The sequence below is a fragment of the Sinocyclocheilus rhinocerous genome, unplaced genomic scaffold (genome assembly GCF_001515625.1).
Source record: "Sinocyclocheilus rhinocerous isolate Xijiao unplaced genomic scaffold, SAMN03320098_v1.1 scaffold402, whole genome shotgun sequence".
Classification (NCBI taxonomy): Eukaryota; Metazoa; Chordata; class Actinopteri; order Cypriniformes; family Cyprinidae; genus Sinocyclocheilus; species Sinocyclocheilus rhinocerous.
In genome coordinates this window covers 464,786-483,426 of record NW_015626336.1, presented here as the reverse complement: position 1 = coordinate 483,426, position 18,641 = coordinate 464,786, and the positions used below count along the sequence as shown (strand labels likewise).

At 33.9% G+C, this 18,641-nt stretch overlaps 1 protein-coding gene across 1 annotated transcript in view; it reads left to right on the top strand.

Annotated features, from left to right (window-relative positions):
- The window catches only part of LOC107711371 (dedicator of cytokinesis protein 1-like), a 275,068-nt gene that overhangs the window by 222,675 nt on the left and 33,752 nt on the right, over nt 1–18,641 (top strand). The window contains exons 34-40 of the mRNA XM_016516364.1: nt 3,159–3,244; nt 4,238–4,394; nt 5,039–5,079; nt 6,418–6,508; nt 11,086–11,205; nt 15,595–15,684; nt 16,490–16,594. Of these exons, the coding sequence (XP_016371850.1) occupies nt 3,159–3,244; nt 4,238–4,394; nt 5,039–5,079; nt 6,418–6,508; nt 11,086–11,205; nt 15,595–15,684; nt 16,490–16,594 (690 nt within the window). The remainder of the gene's footprint in view (nt 1–3,158; nt 3,245–4,237; nt 4,395–5,038; nt 5,080–6,417; nt 6,509–11,085; nt 11,206–15,594; nt 15,685–16,489; nt 16,595–18,641) is intronic.

Sequence of the window (18,641 nt, the reverse complement as noted above, 5' to 3'; positions counted from 1 at the left end):
AGCACAGACAAAGCCTTAGTTTGTTTATATGAAGATATTTCTTTAATTTGTTGCTTATTTTTTTGATTTGGGGCTTGTTTTAAACTTTCAATTTAGTTTTGTTATTTACATTTACATTATATTTAAATTTTGTTATTTAGCAAACGCTTTTATCCAAAGCGACTAGTCCAAAGTGCTATATTAGTATATTATTATAGTGTTATATTTCAATTTCACAAAGAAACGTACAGTATTTTGTCCAAGCAATAATAAAAGGACACATTTAATTTATAATTTGTCTTAAATCTCATTTTGTAAAAAATAAAAATAAAATTGTGAATCAAATCGAATCGTGAAATCAAAATCAGGAATCGAATCGAATCGTGAGTTGAGTGAATCGTTACATCCCTACTTGTACTGCATACTAATAGTACAGTTCATGGGAAAGTGCACTATACCGTTCAAAAGTTTGGGGTCAGGAATTTTTTTTAAATATTGTGCTCACAAAAGCTGCTTTTATTTGATCAAAAATACAGTAACAAATTTGAAATATTATTTCGATTTAAAATAACTGGTTTCTATGTGAATATATATGAAAATGCAATTTATTTCTTGTGATGCGCAGCTGAATTTTCAGCATCATTACTCAAGTCTTCAGTGTCACATGATCCTTCAGAAATCATTCTGATATGCTGATTTGCTGTTTAAGAAACATTTCTTTTTATTATTATAGTTAAGCACAGTTTAGCTGGTTATTTTTTTCCTTCTTTTGTGGAAAGTGATATACTTTTTTTTGATGAATATAAATATTACATTTGAAATAGAAATCTTTTGCACCATTATGAATATCTTTACTTTCATTTTTTAAGTTTAATGCATCATTGCTGAATAAAAGTATTAATTTCTTTAAAAAAAAAAAAGGAAAATAAAAAAAATTACTGACCACAATAATTGATACAGGGTCTTTTGGTAGTGCATTTACAGTCATTTTTAGTAGTGTCACGATACCAACATTTCAGTAGTCAATGCTAAATACAAAAAATCATGATTTTATTAGCACAGCAAAACCTAATATGCTACAGAACATATTAAAATGTTCTTTTTAAATATTAAAATCATATTTAAATATTAAAATGCTAACAATATAAACTGAACATGTAGTCTTCAGGTGTTTCTCAGTAATTAAACATTGCTTCTGGTTTTTAATGTAATTATTCAAGTAAACAGACAGTCGCAGTGCTCTTAATAGAGCATGTGTGCAAATACGCATGTGAGCATTCGAACACAGCCATTCATGGTTTAAAAAAAAAACATTTCATTCGAAAAACAGTTCATTTGCATTCTTCTAACATACTGTACGTCAAGATCTGCTAGTTCTGTTCTTGCATACTATCTAGTGTACAAATTCGGATGCAGCCCTCGTTCCACATCCCTCAGAGATCTTCGTCTACCTCAAAGATCACTGCTGGAAGGTTATGGATTCACTGCTTCCTCTGATATGCTTTGCTTTTATGATCATCTACATATGCGAGAGTGTCTTTGGACTGCAAACTGCAGCTTCGGTTTGATCTGAAATCTCTCACAGGTTCAGCGAGTATTTGACGCCCTGCCTGTCCCATGGGATGCACTAGTACATTAATATGAGAGCGTATTGAACATTAATGCAAGTGATGACACAGAATATCAGTCACATCCGTTCAGAGATTGTGATGTGGACTTTGAGTCTCAGAGCACTTGAGTCTGTATGAAGAGGTAATTGCTGTTCTGACTGCTTGATCGGGAACACTGGCAGACAGGCGTCCCGTGTGTATAAAACCGTCCATTTCTCTCTCGTGCTTTGGTGGTGTTCATTGCGTGTTGACCTAGGCTTGTAGTTTGAGCAAATATTTGATAAACGTCAAACATTTCATATTATGTGCAATGCAATGAAATTTAGTCTAGCAACCCTTGGAAAAGCCAACAATAAAATGAACTACTACTTAAAAATTAGAAATGTATTTAATTTAATTTTGTTTAATTTTGTTTTATTTCTTTCAAATTTACCAAAATAAGCTGCAAATATGTATTGCACATTTACCATAGACAGTGAACTGCTTGATCGGGAACACTGGCAGACAGGCGTCCCGTGTGTATAAAACCGTCCATTTCTCTCTCGTGCTTTGGTGGTGTTCATTGCGTGTTGACCTTTGTTTGTAGTTTGAGCAAATATTTGATAAACGTCAAACATTTCATATTATGTGCAATGCAATGAAATTTAGTCTAGCAACCCTTGGAAAAGCCAACAATAAAATGAACTACTACTTAAAAATTAGAAATGTATTTAATTTAATTTAGTTTAGTTTTATTTTGTTTTATTTCTTTCAAATTTACCAAAATAAGCTGCAAATATGTATTGCACATTTACCATAGACAGTGAACTATCTGCTTGTTACATTTGTGTTTTTATCATAAAATATGTATTTTTGCTATACTACTCTGTATTTTGCTTTATTTTATAATTCTATCATTTTATTTTCTTTGTTTTAATTATTTAAAATATAACTGAAGTAAGGCGCAAATATATATATTGCACATTTACTATAGACATCTGCTTTTCATGTTTGTATTTGTATCAGAAATAAATTAATTTGTAATGTTAATTCCACTGTATTGAGATTGTAACAAATACAATCCAGTCTAAACGTGGAAGTGAAGCACTAGTCATGATGTTTAGTTTATGGGCTTTTATAGCAGTTTTATTGTCCACCAGGCAACAATTGCATTAAACTTTATCAAGTTAGGGTATTTTAATTCGTAAAATTGGTGCTAATAAGGACATCTACAGTAGGTCTGTGAGTTATCTAACGTGTGTGTGTGTGTGTGTCTGTGTCTGTGTGTGTCTGTGTGTGTGTGTGTGTGTGTGTGAGAGTCTGTGTGTGTCTGTGTCTGTCTGTGTCTGTGTCTGTGTCTGTGTCTTTGTCTGTGTGTGTGTGTGTCTGATAAAGCGCAGTTATGGTAATGAGCAGATAAAGTTGAGCTCACAGTCGCTGTGACTGTTAACGGCTGATTACTCTCTGACACAGCACAAGAGAGCGAGAAAACGCAGGAGGAGGAGAGAGAGGAGGGTTGGGAGGAATGACGCTAATGAAATGAAAAAATTAGCCACACTCGTTATTTACGGCCACTGTGTTTAATTGCAGTTTGAGAACGAAATCATCACCAAGCTGGATCACGAGGTGGAAGGCGGTCGAGGAGACGAACAGTACAAAATCCTCTTCCAGAAGATGTGAGCGCAGATTGCACACACTGATAGTGATATTGATATCATTTCTACATGATGCTCGTTTTTAACGACCCCCAAAAAAATCAAAACGAACCCTAATTAATTTGGATGTTTCTATATTAAATATTTAATATAGTATTTATACTATGTAATATAGTATAAATATTACATTTTTATTTATTAAGAAAAATCAAAACGAAAAATCGAAAAATCAAAAATATATATAATAATATAGCTAATAGCTAATAGCTGATATATATATATATATCAGCTATTAGCCAAGGAAACATTTCTAAATTTTGTTTAGTTTTACTTAAGTACTAAAATAACTTAAACTAAATAAAAAAAATAATAAATAAAAAATAATAACTATAGATATATTATATATATAAAAAATACAAAAACTACATAAAATTATATTTAAAATATATATGTATTATATATAAAAACTAATAAAAACACAACAAAATTACAAAAACTTTGAGAAGTGAAAACAGAAAATATAAAAATGAAATCTAAATATTAACAAACCACAATAGCATTTTTGTTAATCTATAATAACACTGGTATTTCATATTAAATATCCATATTAAATGTTTAAAATTAAATGTATTTTCTTTGCATATAAAATGTTCTTTGCTTAAAGAAAATGTATGTTTATTTTCATTGAAAGTAAATCTTTCAGTGAAATACAACTTTGCTTCTCAAATTATTATTTTTTTTCTGATGTATCAATGGTCCATGCACAACTGTAAACCAATATCATAATGCCTAACTCGTCAGTGCATTTTGCTTGAAAATACACTGTATTATGGTAATTAATGTTGACTTTCATAAGGAGTTTAGGGACATATAAAGCATGAGCATGAAATCAAAATCGCTTTCATGTTGACTCTACATACATTGCACATGCTGTTGCATGTCTACAGTTTATGACATTGTAGTGTGTCTTCCAATTTTAATGTGTGTGTGTGTGTGTGTGTGTGTGTGAGACAGTCTGTTGGAGCACTGCAGGAAGCACAAGTATCTGGCTAAGTCAGGTGAAACCTTCGTAACTCTGGTGGTCCGTCTATTGGAGAGACTTCTGGACTACAGGACCATCATGCACGACGAGAGCAAGGAGAACCGCATGAGCTGCACAGTCAATGTGCTGGTGAGGAGAACATTTTGTTTCTCAACGGAGCGCCAATGCAGCAAACCCTTGAGTTTTACAGTGCATCTTCACTCATATAAATGCATCTATTTCCTGACGGAGTGCGCTGTAACTGTTGTGTGTAGGCGTCCTGATGGCGTGGAGTAATTGCATCAGCTTCTTTGTAACTTTATAATTGGCTCAAACTCTTTGTACATGCCCACGAGCATTAATGTTACGGCTTTCTTCAAACGTAGCATCAATGAAGAACTTGAAGCTGACAGTACTTGCATATCAAAAACAATCTCTCACTGAAACAATGCTGTTAACTTGTGTGATTGACTGCACGCTCACACATGTAATCACCAGTTTTACAAGTGAACTGAACATCTATTTGTTAGCAGGATGTACTAAGACACAAATGCACATTAAATCTGAACGTGCCGTTAGAGTCCTCGTGTTAAACATGACTCTCATATCGTCTCGTTGGTCGGTGTAGAAATCAACAGCACGAGTGCACAAGGACAGAAGACGTCACAGGGATGATGATGAATTCTTCTAGAGCCCATTATCTCTGAAACACAGATGTGTAGGTCTTTGTGAACTGAGGTCAGGATGTGTTTAGTATGAATAAGTGACCTTGTATGTGCCTGTTTCCCTTGCAGAATTTCTATAAGGAGATCGAGAGAGAAGAGATGTACATCAGGTGAGTGGCTTTGTGTGTGTGTGTGTGTGTGTGTGGAACGTGCCGTTAGAGTCCTCGTGTTAAACATGACTCTCATATCGTCTCGTTGGTCGGTGTAGAAATCAACAGCACGAGTGCACAAGGACAGAAGACGTCACAGGGATGATGATGAATTCTTCTAGAGCCCATTATCTCTGAAACACAGATGTGTAGGTCTTTGTGAACTGAGGTCAGGATGTGTTTAGTATGAATAAGTGACCTTGTATGTGCCTGTTTCCCTTGCAGAATTTCTACAAGGAGATCGAGAGAGAAGAGATGTACATCAGGTGAGTGGCTTTGTGTGTGTGTGTGTGTGTGTGTGTGTAAGAACATGGAAAAATGAAAGAGGAAAAAAAAAAACTAACCAATGAGAATTCCAGATGCAGGTCAAGTCGTGCTTATGGAAGTGAGGAAAGATAAAGACTGCGACTATTTAAAATATTTTTTTGAAAGAAAACTCTGCTTTTGTTTGGCCAGGGCAAATAAATTGAGTCAAAGTGACAGAAAATATATTTATAATATTTAAAAAAATCTATTTCAGATGCAGTACGTGCTGCTCTTTAGCATATTCTTCATTTATTTTAACTTGTACTAAAATAAACAAAAAATATAAAAACAACAAAAAAATTGAATATTTAAAAAAAGATAGTAATAATAATTATAATAAAATCGTTACTTAGTATCTTAAAGATACTAAAATAACACTGGCATATAAACATATAATGCATATATACATATAATTTAAATGTTATATATTATTTTAGTTTTATATTTTGTCTTTTATATTTAGATAAAAAACATTATTCTATTCAGCAAATGCATTTAGTGCATTGTTCCACTAAGTAACCAGGTGAATAATTATTTCACATCATATTTACTATAGTGTGTATTTTACCACAACTGAAACACCCCAGTTTGCATACTCATGCATTATTCTATACTGTTTTTTGTTTTGTTTTTTGTATAATAGTGTGATTAGTGTGTTGGATGACAAAATAAACTGATATAATTACTGCAGTAAACAGTTGAGTACTTGCTGCATAGAATAAGTGCATAGTGTATAGTGCATCATTTGGGACACAGCTGATGTCTTGACAAATCAAGATAGAAATCCGTAATGATCTATGTTCTATTTTGAATTTTTGTCTTTAAGAATCTTAAGAATAGAAAACAAAGGTTTCTCTATCATTCCTTGTGTATGGACTCATACAATATGTGAATGTCGAGTTAATCTGAACTTTGTAGCTCCTCTGAGCTGGTGGCCTTTGTGAGTTTATTGTTAAAGTTTTTTTTTTTATGTCATTTTGCGTGCGTGTGTAGGTACCTGTATAAGCTTTGTGACCTGCATAAGGAGTGTGATAACTACACCGAGGCTGGATACACCTTACTGCTGCACGCTAAACTCCTCAAGGTAACTCCACACGTTTATCTGACTAGATATGCTCTTTACTAGGGCTGCCCTCGACTAAAGATTTGTCTGGTCAACTAGTAGTCGTTCATTGGAAGCATTAGTCGACTAATCGCACATTTATGAATCAATCATTTAAATCATAATAATGCACCTTTAATTGCCTACATTGCCTAATAAGCGCTCAAGCGCATGCATAAAACTTGCCACCCACGACACATCAGCAGAAGTAATGATTATGAATGTTTCAGGGAAAATAGTATTGAGGCTGCATTAACATTTTAATAATTCATTGATAAACTAGTGCTTTTTTGTTTGTTTTCGGTTTAAGAGATGAAGTCGGCGACACTGACTCGTCATCTCTGCAGTAGTGATGCACCTGTATGCATGTTTCATACGGATTACATAATTTGAGAATATTTGTTTTCCATTTGAATTGGTTTATTTGAAAGTAGACATTTCAGTCTCTATAGATATATATATTTTTTATGTCTGTAAGGCAAAGATAGCCTATACACAGAGTTTCGCGCTCAAGTTTACAGAGACAGAGAAGCAGAAAGCACATCCTGTATGCTTTTTTTAGAAAAGCGCAATGTTTTGTTGTTATTATGAGTGCACACAAATAAACGTAGAGTCTTTACAGATTCGAAAGGTGTATTAAATTTACATTTACATTTAGTCATTTAGCAGACGCTTTTATCCAAAGCGACTTACAAATGAGGACAATGGAAGCAATCAAAATCAACAAAAGAGCAATGATATAAAAGTGCTATAACAAGTCTCAGTTTGCTTAACACAATACACGTAGCAAGGGTTTTTAAAATAATATAATAAATAAAAAGAAAACGGATAGAATAGAAAAAGAATAGAGCAAGCTTGTTTTTTTTAAAGAAAACAAGCAGCAAATTAATAGAGTGCAAGTCTAAAAGGGACAAGTGTTTTTATTTTTTTTAAGAATAGAGTTAGAATAGAGAGTGCTAGAGTTAGAGTGTCAAATAAAGATGGACGAGATGTGTTTTTAGCCGATTCTTGAAGATGGTTAAGGACTCAGCTGCTCGGATTGAGTTGGGCAGCTCATTCCACCAGGATGGAACATTTAATTTAAAAGTCCGTGAAAGTGATTTTGTACTACTTTGAGATGGCACAATAAAGCGCCGTTCACTTGCAGAACGCAAGCTTCTAGAGGGCACATAAGTCTGAAGTAATGAATTTAGGTAAAGGGGTGCAGAGCCAGTGGTGGTGTTGTAGGCAAACATTAATGCCTTGAATGTTATGCGAGCAGCTATTGGTAGCCAGTGCAAATTGATAAACAGAGGTGTGACATGCATTCTTTTTGGTGATGAAGGTGATGGTCCTTCATCCAGCAAGAAATGTCTGTTATTACTCTTATCTGTATGACCAAAAATGACGGAGTATTTTAAGTGCAAGTGAGCGTGCTACTATTCAGCTCCACACTCCGCACAGACACTTGAATAGCGCAATTTTTTCTAGGTTAACATTAGATTGAGCGGCCATGTAAAGTTGCTGCATATTTAAGATAAGCCATACTTGAAGTCAATGAATGATGAGTGTTTGGATGTCCTGCCCGATGTACTGTATTAACCTACCACATAGACCAGCCGTTAACGATCTGCGTGACTTCGCCAATGTGGAGTTTTATTTATTTATTCTGCGACTAAGCAACTAATAAAATTTTGGTCGACCAAGCCTCTTCTGGTCGACTAATGGTTAGTCGACTATTAGGGGGCAGCCCTACTCTTTACCTTTGAAGATGTCTCTGGATGTCTCCAGTAAACACACTACTTTGATTCATACTCATGCCAGTAAATAAAGGTTCAGTGTACATGTGATAATAATGATCATACACTCATTTAACAGCAGGATCTACAGTATAGCAGGTATAATTTAATTGGAAATCTCGCTGTTGAAGACTCAGACAGGAATAATTCATGCACATTTCCATTTCTGAGTGCTGAAGTTCTACAGAAGGATGTTTTTTCCCTGCTTAGGTGAACGAGCATTTGCCGTTCTCGTCTGACATTTAGAAAGTCACCTCAAGTGCAGATTTGAGAACAAAAATATCTGGTATAAAGACCCTTAAACTTTGCCAAAGACGTGATTGCGGTTCTTACATGGCTTTAAGTATTAAAATTAATTAGCATTCAGTATAAAACTGATCAAACTTAAAGTATTAAATTTAATACCCAAGTATTAAGACTTTTTTAATTGATTCATGCAGAATTACTTAACGTACAGGGACCCTTTTTGGTTTTTGTATACTTAACTGACAGTCATATTTGCATACTGAATTGCGAGTGGTTTCGTTTTCTTGCATTTATTTGCATAGTGATTTGTTGCTGATCTTTTTTTATATCTGTTTAAGAGAAAAGTTCCCCAAGAATGAAAATCTAAACTATTGCTTCCAGGTAAAATATGAATCCATAATCTATATTAACACTTCCTCCAGTGATAATGCCCATCCCCAGTTTTCCTCTCACATCAAAATCCACCAACATATTTTTTGGACTATAAACATTCTCATTCTGACGGCACCCATTCACTGCAGAGGATCTTTTGGTGAGCAAGTGATGGAATACTACATTTCTCCAAATCTGTTCTGATGAGGAAACAAACTCTACATCTTGGATGGCCTGAGGCTGAGTAAATTTTGATCAAATTTTCATTTTCAAAGCTGCCTTATATTGATTCTTGTGCACAGCAGATAGAAAACAATAAGCATGTCATGACAAACGCAAAGCTCTGATGCACCATTTAATTTGCACATTTACCTGACCTAAAACCTAATCTCACCTAAAACATTAACATTATATTATGAGGCTGCTTTGCAAGTGCTACTCTGTCCTTTAGGAAATGCAAATTTGTTCTGGTGAATCTTGGGAGTTAGTCTTGATAAGTGGCATTAACTGTTAGTTGAGCAAATGGATAAATATGTAGATTGGCTTGCTGTTTAATCACATCTGCGTTTGGGCTCTGCGTGTGTTCTGATTCGTTTAGGGCTTTACAGGAGTAATTCGATGAGGGAATCGGCTGTCACAGTGAGCGAGGGAACACCACGTTCTCTCGAACCCACGCAGCTTCTTTTCATAAATAGCTGCCTTCGTTCTGTTTGCTCCTGCATACAAGAGCGACGCTCCCACATGCACACGCTTGTTCAGGGATATCACCAAAACCTGAACCTGCGCATCTTATTATCTTCTCTCTTGGAAGTTGGTGAGATCAGTCCTGTTCTATGGGTGCCTGCAGTGATTCAAAATATATTTTGTCAGTCTTCAAACATGCATTCAGACAAATAATGAGTCTGTGTTGGTAAACTGCTTTGTGCTATCACAAGCTAAGTTAATAAACTGTAAAATATATGTTAAAACGTTGATATGTTTGGCTTAATTAAGCATTACAACCTTAAGTTGCTCCTCACGACGTTGATGCACTTTCCTGAGGTGTTTGACCCCCGCTGTTGCACAAAGCTCCATGAAATGTCAATTACGTTTACAATACAGTGAATCAGTCCTGACAGAGCCTTTAGCACAATACAGTAGCTCAACGCTCCAGCCAATAGCTGCGGCCCGCAGGGGAGTCAGCTGACCCGCTCCAGCCAATCAGATCGCTTGTTTTCCTGTGCGTGCACGTTTTTATTCCACAGAGGCTTTGAACTGAGCGGTCAGCAAAAAACCAAGAGTTCTTAATCTGCACAGCTTCTCCCAATAATCACTTGTTTACAGGATCAGGCAGCATCTGTAATGAATATTACAGTGTGGCCACATAAATCAGCGTTATCAGATGGGCTCTCGACGCCAGCACAGAAATACAGCCAAAACCTTTCAGATTCTCAGCACAACAAAATTAATATCGCCAGCAGCTGCGATCTGAAAGCGACCACGCTGCTCTGTGTGTTTGTGTTTGTGCACCTGCATATCGCAGATTTTCGTTTATTGTTCAGTTGGGTCGAATCATTTTTTGTTTCTTGCATTTTGTTTTTTTTTCCCCCTGTGGTCCACTTACAATGTTTTTTTTTCCACTAAAACAGTCCGTTTTTCCATGACCACTTTCTCTGTTGCTTTGAATATGGGCTTTTTATACCGCATTGCCTTGATGCTTTCCATAAAATGATCTGAAATGTGTCGCCCAAATGGTTCAGATCAGACTGAAATCATCAGGGATCTCGTTTTGAAGTAATAATATCTTTATTACCTCACCTTGACTGGACAAACCAGGTTTCTGAATGCATAACAGGCATCATTAATGTGTATATATGTGGGCGGTTGTATTAATGAATTCACATATTGTAACTTCGATGGATGTTTTTGCTGCTTTGCATCTCACTTGCGTGGGAAGTTCTGAGTTACATTAGGTTTTCATCATATAATGAACTTTATTTCAAAAGATGAAGGAAAATATATAATTATACGACCCTTTTAAAGTTTCATGTTGACTTCTGTTTGTATTTTTCTGTGTATAGATATTGATTAGATCTAATGGTGAACTCAACAGTACTCTCATCGGGTCACTGGTGGGTTAATGCAGTGTATTTGAAGAGTGTAATTGTGTTGTTGTTTTGTCAGTGGTCTGAAGAGGCCTGTGCCGCCCACCTGACGCAGAGAGACGGCTACCAAGCGAGCACTCAGTGTCAACTCAAAGACCAGCTGTACCAGGAGATCATCAATTACTTCGACAAGGGCAAGGTAACGACTACTGACAATAAGTTACTATCACAACATCTGCTTTAGTCATGTTGACCTGTAACTTACTATAAGTAATGAATCTGTTTTCAGAATAGTGCAACTTTTTAGCTGTTTTATGTTTCAACTAACAATGACCTTCTGAGCTGCAGTAATCAAACGTCTTCTACTTAATTGTCCTCTCGACTCTGTGTTCCTTTGGGAAGTTTTTCATTTTGGAAAGCTGAATCAATCTGATGGTTCATTTCTATGAATTGATTAAAAACAAAAACAATTCAGAGGTTCATTTGAGTCATCACTCATTTATGTTCCCTGAAGTCCCTGCGTGTCACTGTGTCTTCAGTTTTTTTTTTTTTTCCTTTTCGGTGAAATAATAATCTAATTAAATGCAGTTCATCATTGCTGCTGATGCAGTCATATGATTTAGGATGTTTCTTCTTATTGGTTTTATTTTGTGTAAATATAAATTTGATGCTGCCAACCTCCTAATTGTGATCATCACCGTTTTATTAAAATGTAGTATTGTGTGTGTGTGTGTGTGTGTGTAAACAATGAGAATCACTATTGTGGCAGCATCAAATTATAATATTAAAATATATTTTGCTCAATTTTATGTACAAAAGCTATGTAATTATTTTATATAAAAAAGCAATTAGGATGGCAGTATCAGATTTATTAAATATTACAATTTATTTTGTATGTGTAAGCAGTTTCTTTAAAAAAAACAGTGAGAATTGTAATTAGCATGGCAGCATTAAATAAAAATAATATTACATATTTTTTAATTTATAATATGATTTACATATTTTGAAATATTTAAAATATAATATAAATATACAGAAAAATGTATATATACACAAACATTGTCATATTTTGTACAAATTTTGACATTAGTGGGATCTTTATATTATTAGTTATTGAAACAAAAATATATAATGCATTATGCATATTTTATATATATATATATATATATATAATGAACATGACTAGATTAACTATTATATACTGTCAGGTTTTCTGTGTCTCTGTGCATGTGATTGCATGTCATAAACGGCCTGCATGCCTTTAAACACGTCCTGCAGCTGCAGTACTGAGTGAATCTGCAGCGGTCTGTGTAACGGACAGGTGACCCACAGAGAGGCAGATTATTGGCTACATCTCTATTAGTCTGACAGGCTGGACAGAGGAGCTGGGAGGGGATTTGAGGGTTATAGGGGCCAGGCGGAGATCTGCGCCCAACGTAGAGGTCTCTCAGTGGGGGACTCTTAGCGAATCTGCTGCCCTGGACTGGACCCCATTACTGAGCTCAGCGGCTCAAAATCTTGACTGAGTGTGTCAAATAGAAAGAACACAAGAGAATTGAACAGGAAAGTGTGTGTGTTTGAAGGAAAGCGGCAGTCAGTCAGTCCTGGAAATCGAGCTGAGGAGCAGCTCTGGGCCGTAGTTTTTCTGTTCGACACATTTTATGGGAATTATTCCAGCTTTTCAGAGAGTCTATTTTAAACTCAGACTGCTGGGACATACCCACATGACACGGCTGAACGTCTCCTGAGAGCCGAGACAGGAAGACACAGTCACATAAACTGCTCCTACTCTTTCCCTGCCTGCTTTCCCTGTATTTTCCCTTAAAGCATTGAAAGATTTCTGATAATCTTCGCCTCCAACAAAGCTTGTATTGTAGCCTTGCTTACAGATTCAAAAATGCTATATCTAGGGTTATTATATTTAACTAAAACTGAAACTAAAATAAATCCCATTAACAAAATGTTTTGGTTACATGGAATAAAATAAAATATAAATTACTTTTTATTTCAGCTAGTTGTTTAACTTGATGTAAATTAATAAATACTAATGTAATTTGCATTATGTGTTTATTATTAATAAACACATATGCAAATTATAAAGGAATATTGAATACACTCTTCATATATATATATATATATATATATATATATGAAGAGTGTATTCAATATTCCTTTATAATTTGCATATGTGTTTATTAATAATAAACACATAATGCAAATTACTACTACTCCTCTGGAAAATGCTTGAGATGCTGAAACTTTTCCTTCAGTTCCCTACATTTTAATGAAAGATTGATTGTTTACAAATCTAGGTTTTATACTGTAAATGTAGGCTATGGCATCTCTTTTAATATTTAATGTTGTTTCCTGTATAGCATGACCACAATTTGGTTAATATCAGACTATTTTTGTGCACAAGTCAGTGCCATAATTGATGCAAACATGACTTTGGTTCTGATAATTGTAATAACCAAACTTAAATTCTGTTGATTTTTGCAAGAATGGAATATTCTCAATGCATAACTTACTTTAAATTTAAGTCAGTTTCTCACAAAAATAAAAAGGGTATTGCTTCAGAAGACTGAATTCAAGCACATGAAGTCATGTTGGCTAGGTTTATAGTTTTATAGTTTTTATAGTTTTTGAAAGCCTTTTGTTTTCCTTCAGTTCCCTACATTTTAATGAAAGATTGATTGTTTACAAATCTAGGTTTTATACTGTAAATGTAGGCTATGGCATCTCTTTTAATATTTAATGTTGTTTCCTGTATAGCATGACCACAATTTGGTTAATATCAGACTATTTTTGTGCACAAGTCAGTGCCATAATTGATGCAAACATGACTTTGGTTCTGATAATTGTAATAACCAAACTTAAATTCTGTTGATTTTTGCAAGAATGGAATATTCTCAATGCATAACTTACTTTAAATTTAAGTCAGTTTCTCACAAAAATAAAATGGGTATTGCTTCAGAAGACTGAATTCAAGCACATGAAGTCATGTTGGCTAGGTTTATAGTTTTATAGTTTTTATAGTTTTTGAAAACCTTTTGTATGGAAAGAGATGCTTTAAAATATTCTCCTTTGGTTTTCCACAACAGTGTACAGTTTGAGACGTCTTGAGGTTGTGTGAATAATGACACACGTTTTCATTCTGAGGTGAACTATTCCTTTAGTGCCCTGCAGTCTCGACAGGAAAATAGAGGAAAGTCATTTTCATGCTGAACATGTGGTCTAATATTACAGTGCAAGTTTCGCTTTATGCACCGTACTTGCTTTATTCTTCCTCTAGTCTGAATAACTAATCCACATCATCTCCTACAGACTGCAGATACTATTACTGGCAGCTTTCTCAATAATAATGCACTGCTAATATTGATATATATAATCACAGTCTCTCCCTCTCGGTGCTGCCAGGATGCACTCAAAGTTTAATTTGAAGAATTAGTTATATATCAAATCCTGTGCAGCAGAAGTGTAATGCTAGCTGGAGGTTTTATTTACACTTGGCATTTGAAGTTATAAGTCTGATATGAGAGAATGTCAGAGCCGAGGAATATCCGTATTACTGTTTAGATGAGGTCATGGATATTGACTCACTTAAAGCCACCTGCTCCACCCAAAGAAATAACATGCCGCATTATATATATAATACTTTATATATATATATATATATACTCTCACAATTTAAGGCCTTAAAAGGTCAGAAAGTCTTAAATAGTCTTAAATAAAAAGTCATGAAGTGACGGCATTAAATATTGCATGCATTGAAAAAAAAAAACGTATTTTTGTCTTGTTTTCAAATACAAATATGAAAACATTCTTAACTCAAGATACATTCACTTAAGTTGCAAGTTGAAGATATGAAGTCTTGTTTTTTGAGAAAGTGAAAAGAATTAAGTGAGTTTGTGCTTAAAACAGAACAAATATCTGTCAATTAGGTATAAAAATATACAGTAAAAGTTATTTCTTTTTTCTAGTTAAGCTATTTATTTGTACATTAATTAAAAAGTAATTGAGATCAGTTGGAAGTTGTATTTTCAAACGTGTTGCTAATTCAACTCATTGTGTTCTTGTTAGACCTCTACATTAAGAGAACATAGATGTATTGTATTCCCTTTAATTTATTCTTTACATTTTCTTTAATTATCTTAAAGGTCTTAAAAAGTCTTAAATTCACCTTCATGAAACTTGCACGATCCCTGATATAATAATTCACTTTTTTTGTACAAAACAATGCATTAAAAATACAAGCTTTTACAGCCTTCGGTTTCAGTCTTCCATTAGACGTGCATTACTGTGCATGCAAATTTTCAGTTTGTTTTTACAGAGTAATGGGTCAGAATCATATTCTATGGTAATCCCAGAACATTCCTTTCATGATCTCTTAAATATTTAACATGATCAGCGTGGTGCAGCTAGGTAATTTTTGCATCCGCTTTAACACATCTCAGATAGCACTTTTTGTTTGACAGTCATCTCTAAGCGCATTGTTCACAGATGGTTAGAAGGATATCACAGCACCGTGTTTTGACATAATGAGCTCCAAAGATGACGTCTGCTGTGTGTTGTGGTGCTTTGTGTTCAGATGTGGGAGGAGGCTATTATCCTGGGGAAGGAGTTAGCCGAACAGTATGAGAACGAGATGTTTGACTTTGAGCAGCTGAGCGCTTTACTGGTACGTACAAACTTTCTCTCTCAAGGTTTTTCAATGAAACAAACAACTGATGAGTCGTTCAGACTGTTAAAGTTCACCAAAGTCGCTAAATTGGCCTAATCTAAATGATCAGAGGGGTTTGATGAGTTTCTGCATTTTGTTCATTAGTGGAGTTTTGTCTAATTGGCAACAAATGACAAATTGATCCATTCAGACACAAACAACGATTGTGGTCTGATTTTATTTGAAATTAACTGTTGCCACATTTTGCAGAGTCCTGAACAAAAGTTTGTGAGTAACTTTTATTGTAACCCTTCACATTTTGATCTCAACCTGTTTTTATTACTTGTTTGGATGTTTTTAACTGTCTTATGTAGTTCCACACAAACCGGTATGTGTATGTAATTTTATTGTTTTATATATTAAATATTTTATATAAAAATATTTGTATTATATGTTTTTTATTTATTTATTTTATCTTAAATAAAACAGAAAGGAAATTAATTTATATTTTTATTCATTATGTTATCTTTTTTATTTAATATTAAATTTATATATATGTGTGTGTGTGTGTGTATAATTTAATATGAAATAAAACATGATATTTTTATATTTGTATTTTTATCTTATTTTATGATTTAACCTATTTATTATTCTTTTTATTTTTATATAGTAATATTAGTAAATTGTCAAATTAATTGAGCTAAGTATATTAATTATGCAACCTAGCCATCCATAATCCCATATCACCAACTGTTGAACAGGAAAATGTATTTATGGTCATTAAAGAGTGTTTGTAATTGAGCTGTGTCTCTTTGTCTCTCAGAGGAAGCAGGCTCAGTTTTATGAGAACATCGTGAAAGTGATCAGACCAAAGCCGGACTACTTTGCTGTAGGTTATTATGGACTGGGCTTCCCCTCGTTCCTGCGGGTGAGAATTTCTCTTATAATCCTGAATCTTTCATATTTCACCGTCACCATGGAGATCTCTGTGTCTTTTTGTAAATGCATTGCATTGTGAATTCGTCTGATATATTTCCAAAGGCCTGGAAATCAATTACTGGTGTCTTTGTGTGGCTTCTCCAAACTCACTACTGCAGGAACCTTCATTCAAATACAGACAATTTCATGTCCCAGGGATTGATTTGGATTCAAACTGACAGATTTATTTTTCCTTTTGATATATGAAGGCCAATTTTTACCATGCCTTCACCATTATACTTTTCACCTTTTTTGTATTGATTCTTTTTCTTCTCTTTTTCAAAGACATAGAACTTTAATCTTAAAATATAAAATTTGATTTTTAAACTATTTTTAAACTATGATAATAACTATGATAATGAAATATAAAAAAATTATAAAATAAACAAAAACATCTCAATATTTATTAAATATTTACTTAAGTTCATTAAGTTATTTATATTCTATTATTGTTATCATCATCATCATCATCATTAGCTTCTTCCCAAATCTTTCAATTCCACTTTGATGCTCAAATCCATTGTTTTTAAGGTTGTCAAAAAATATATAAAATAACTAAAAACCTCAATATTTATAAAAAAATAAAATAAAAAAAATCTCAATTTTTATTAAATATTATTTGTTGAATTAATTAATTTATTTGTATTTTTTTATTATTCAGTTAAATTATTCAGTTGTTGTTATTTTTATTTTTAGCTTAGTTTATTACCAAATCTTTTTCAATTCTATTTTGTCACGCTAATCCCAATGTTTTTAATGTTTATGAAATGACCAAAAATCATTTCAATATTTATTAAATATTATTTATTAAATTAATACAAATATTTGCTTCAATTATTATTATTATTATTTAATTTTAGATGATTGTATTACCAATATATTTCAGTTCCATTTTGCTGATGTTTTTAAGGTTGAGTTTTTAAAATAACCAAAAACCATCTCAATATTTACTAAATATTTATTAAATGCATTAATTTATTTTTATTTGATTCAATTATATTAGTCAATTAAATAAAATTAATGTTTTTGCATTTCTAGATTCTTTTATTACCAAATCTATTTCAGTTCCACTTTGCAGCTCAAATCCCATGTTTCTATAGTTGATGATATGACTTTTTAAATGTGCTCTTGACAGACTCTCATCTAAATGGTCTCATATGTGAAACCAAAACAATGGTATTATACAGCAAATAAAATGCTATCAAAGCTACATGCAGTAAAGATGGAAAGTTGATCAAGTATAAACTCAATATAGACAATATAGACAAGTGTATGGTTTGTATTCTCTGTATATTTCTATATATCCTCTGCCAGAATCTCTGTCATTCGTGATGAAACAGAATCATTCACCTTCCACAGATCACACGTGTTTTTAGCCTGTGGTTGTGGCTCGGAATCTCCTCAGATATATTTGTAATTCTTTTAATACTCTTCCAGCCGCCTGCAGTCACACGTCTCCCACGAGACATCCTGGGAACAAAAAATAAATCAGCATCTAAAGGCCAGTCACCTCCTGCTAGTGTTGACATGTTGCTCCGTGGAGAGAAGCTTCTCCTTTTGAAACACAAAACGTCTCACAATCTCCTCTCCCTCCTTAAAGTGGCACTTTTGTATGCGTGCGGAGTTGTGCGAATGCTGCCGGTTTGTTCCGCCGTGCGTGGAATCACCGGGGCTGTGAAAAAACACCCGTCGAGAGCACAGTGCAATTTGTCACCTTATCGCTCAAAGCAGATTTGAAAACAGCCCTGGGCATATTTCACCTCCGGTTCACATTTCACTAATTGAGAAGCTGAAATATGTTTGTGCATGCAGGGAGTGTGTGTGTGTATGTGTGTGTGTGTGTGTGTGAGTGTGTGTTAGACTTGTGCCGGTATTCGGTAATGTGATATATCACGGTAATGAATATGCACGATATTGTTATCTTGGGCACAAATACCATGCATGAATAATTATATATTACAAATTATTCCGAATTTTGAATGCATTTTAAGAATACT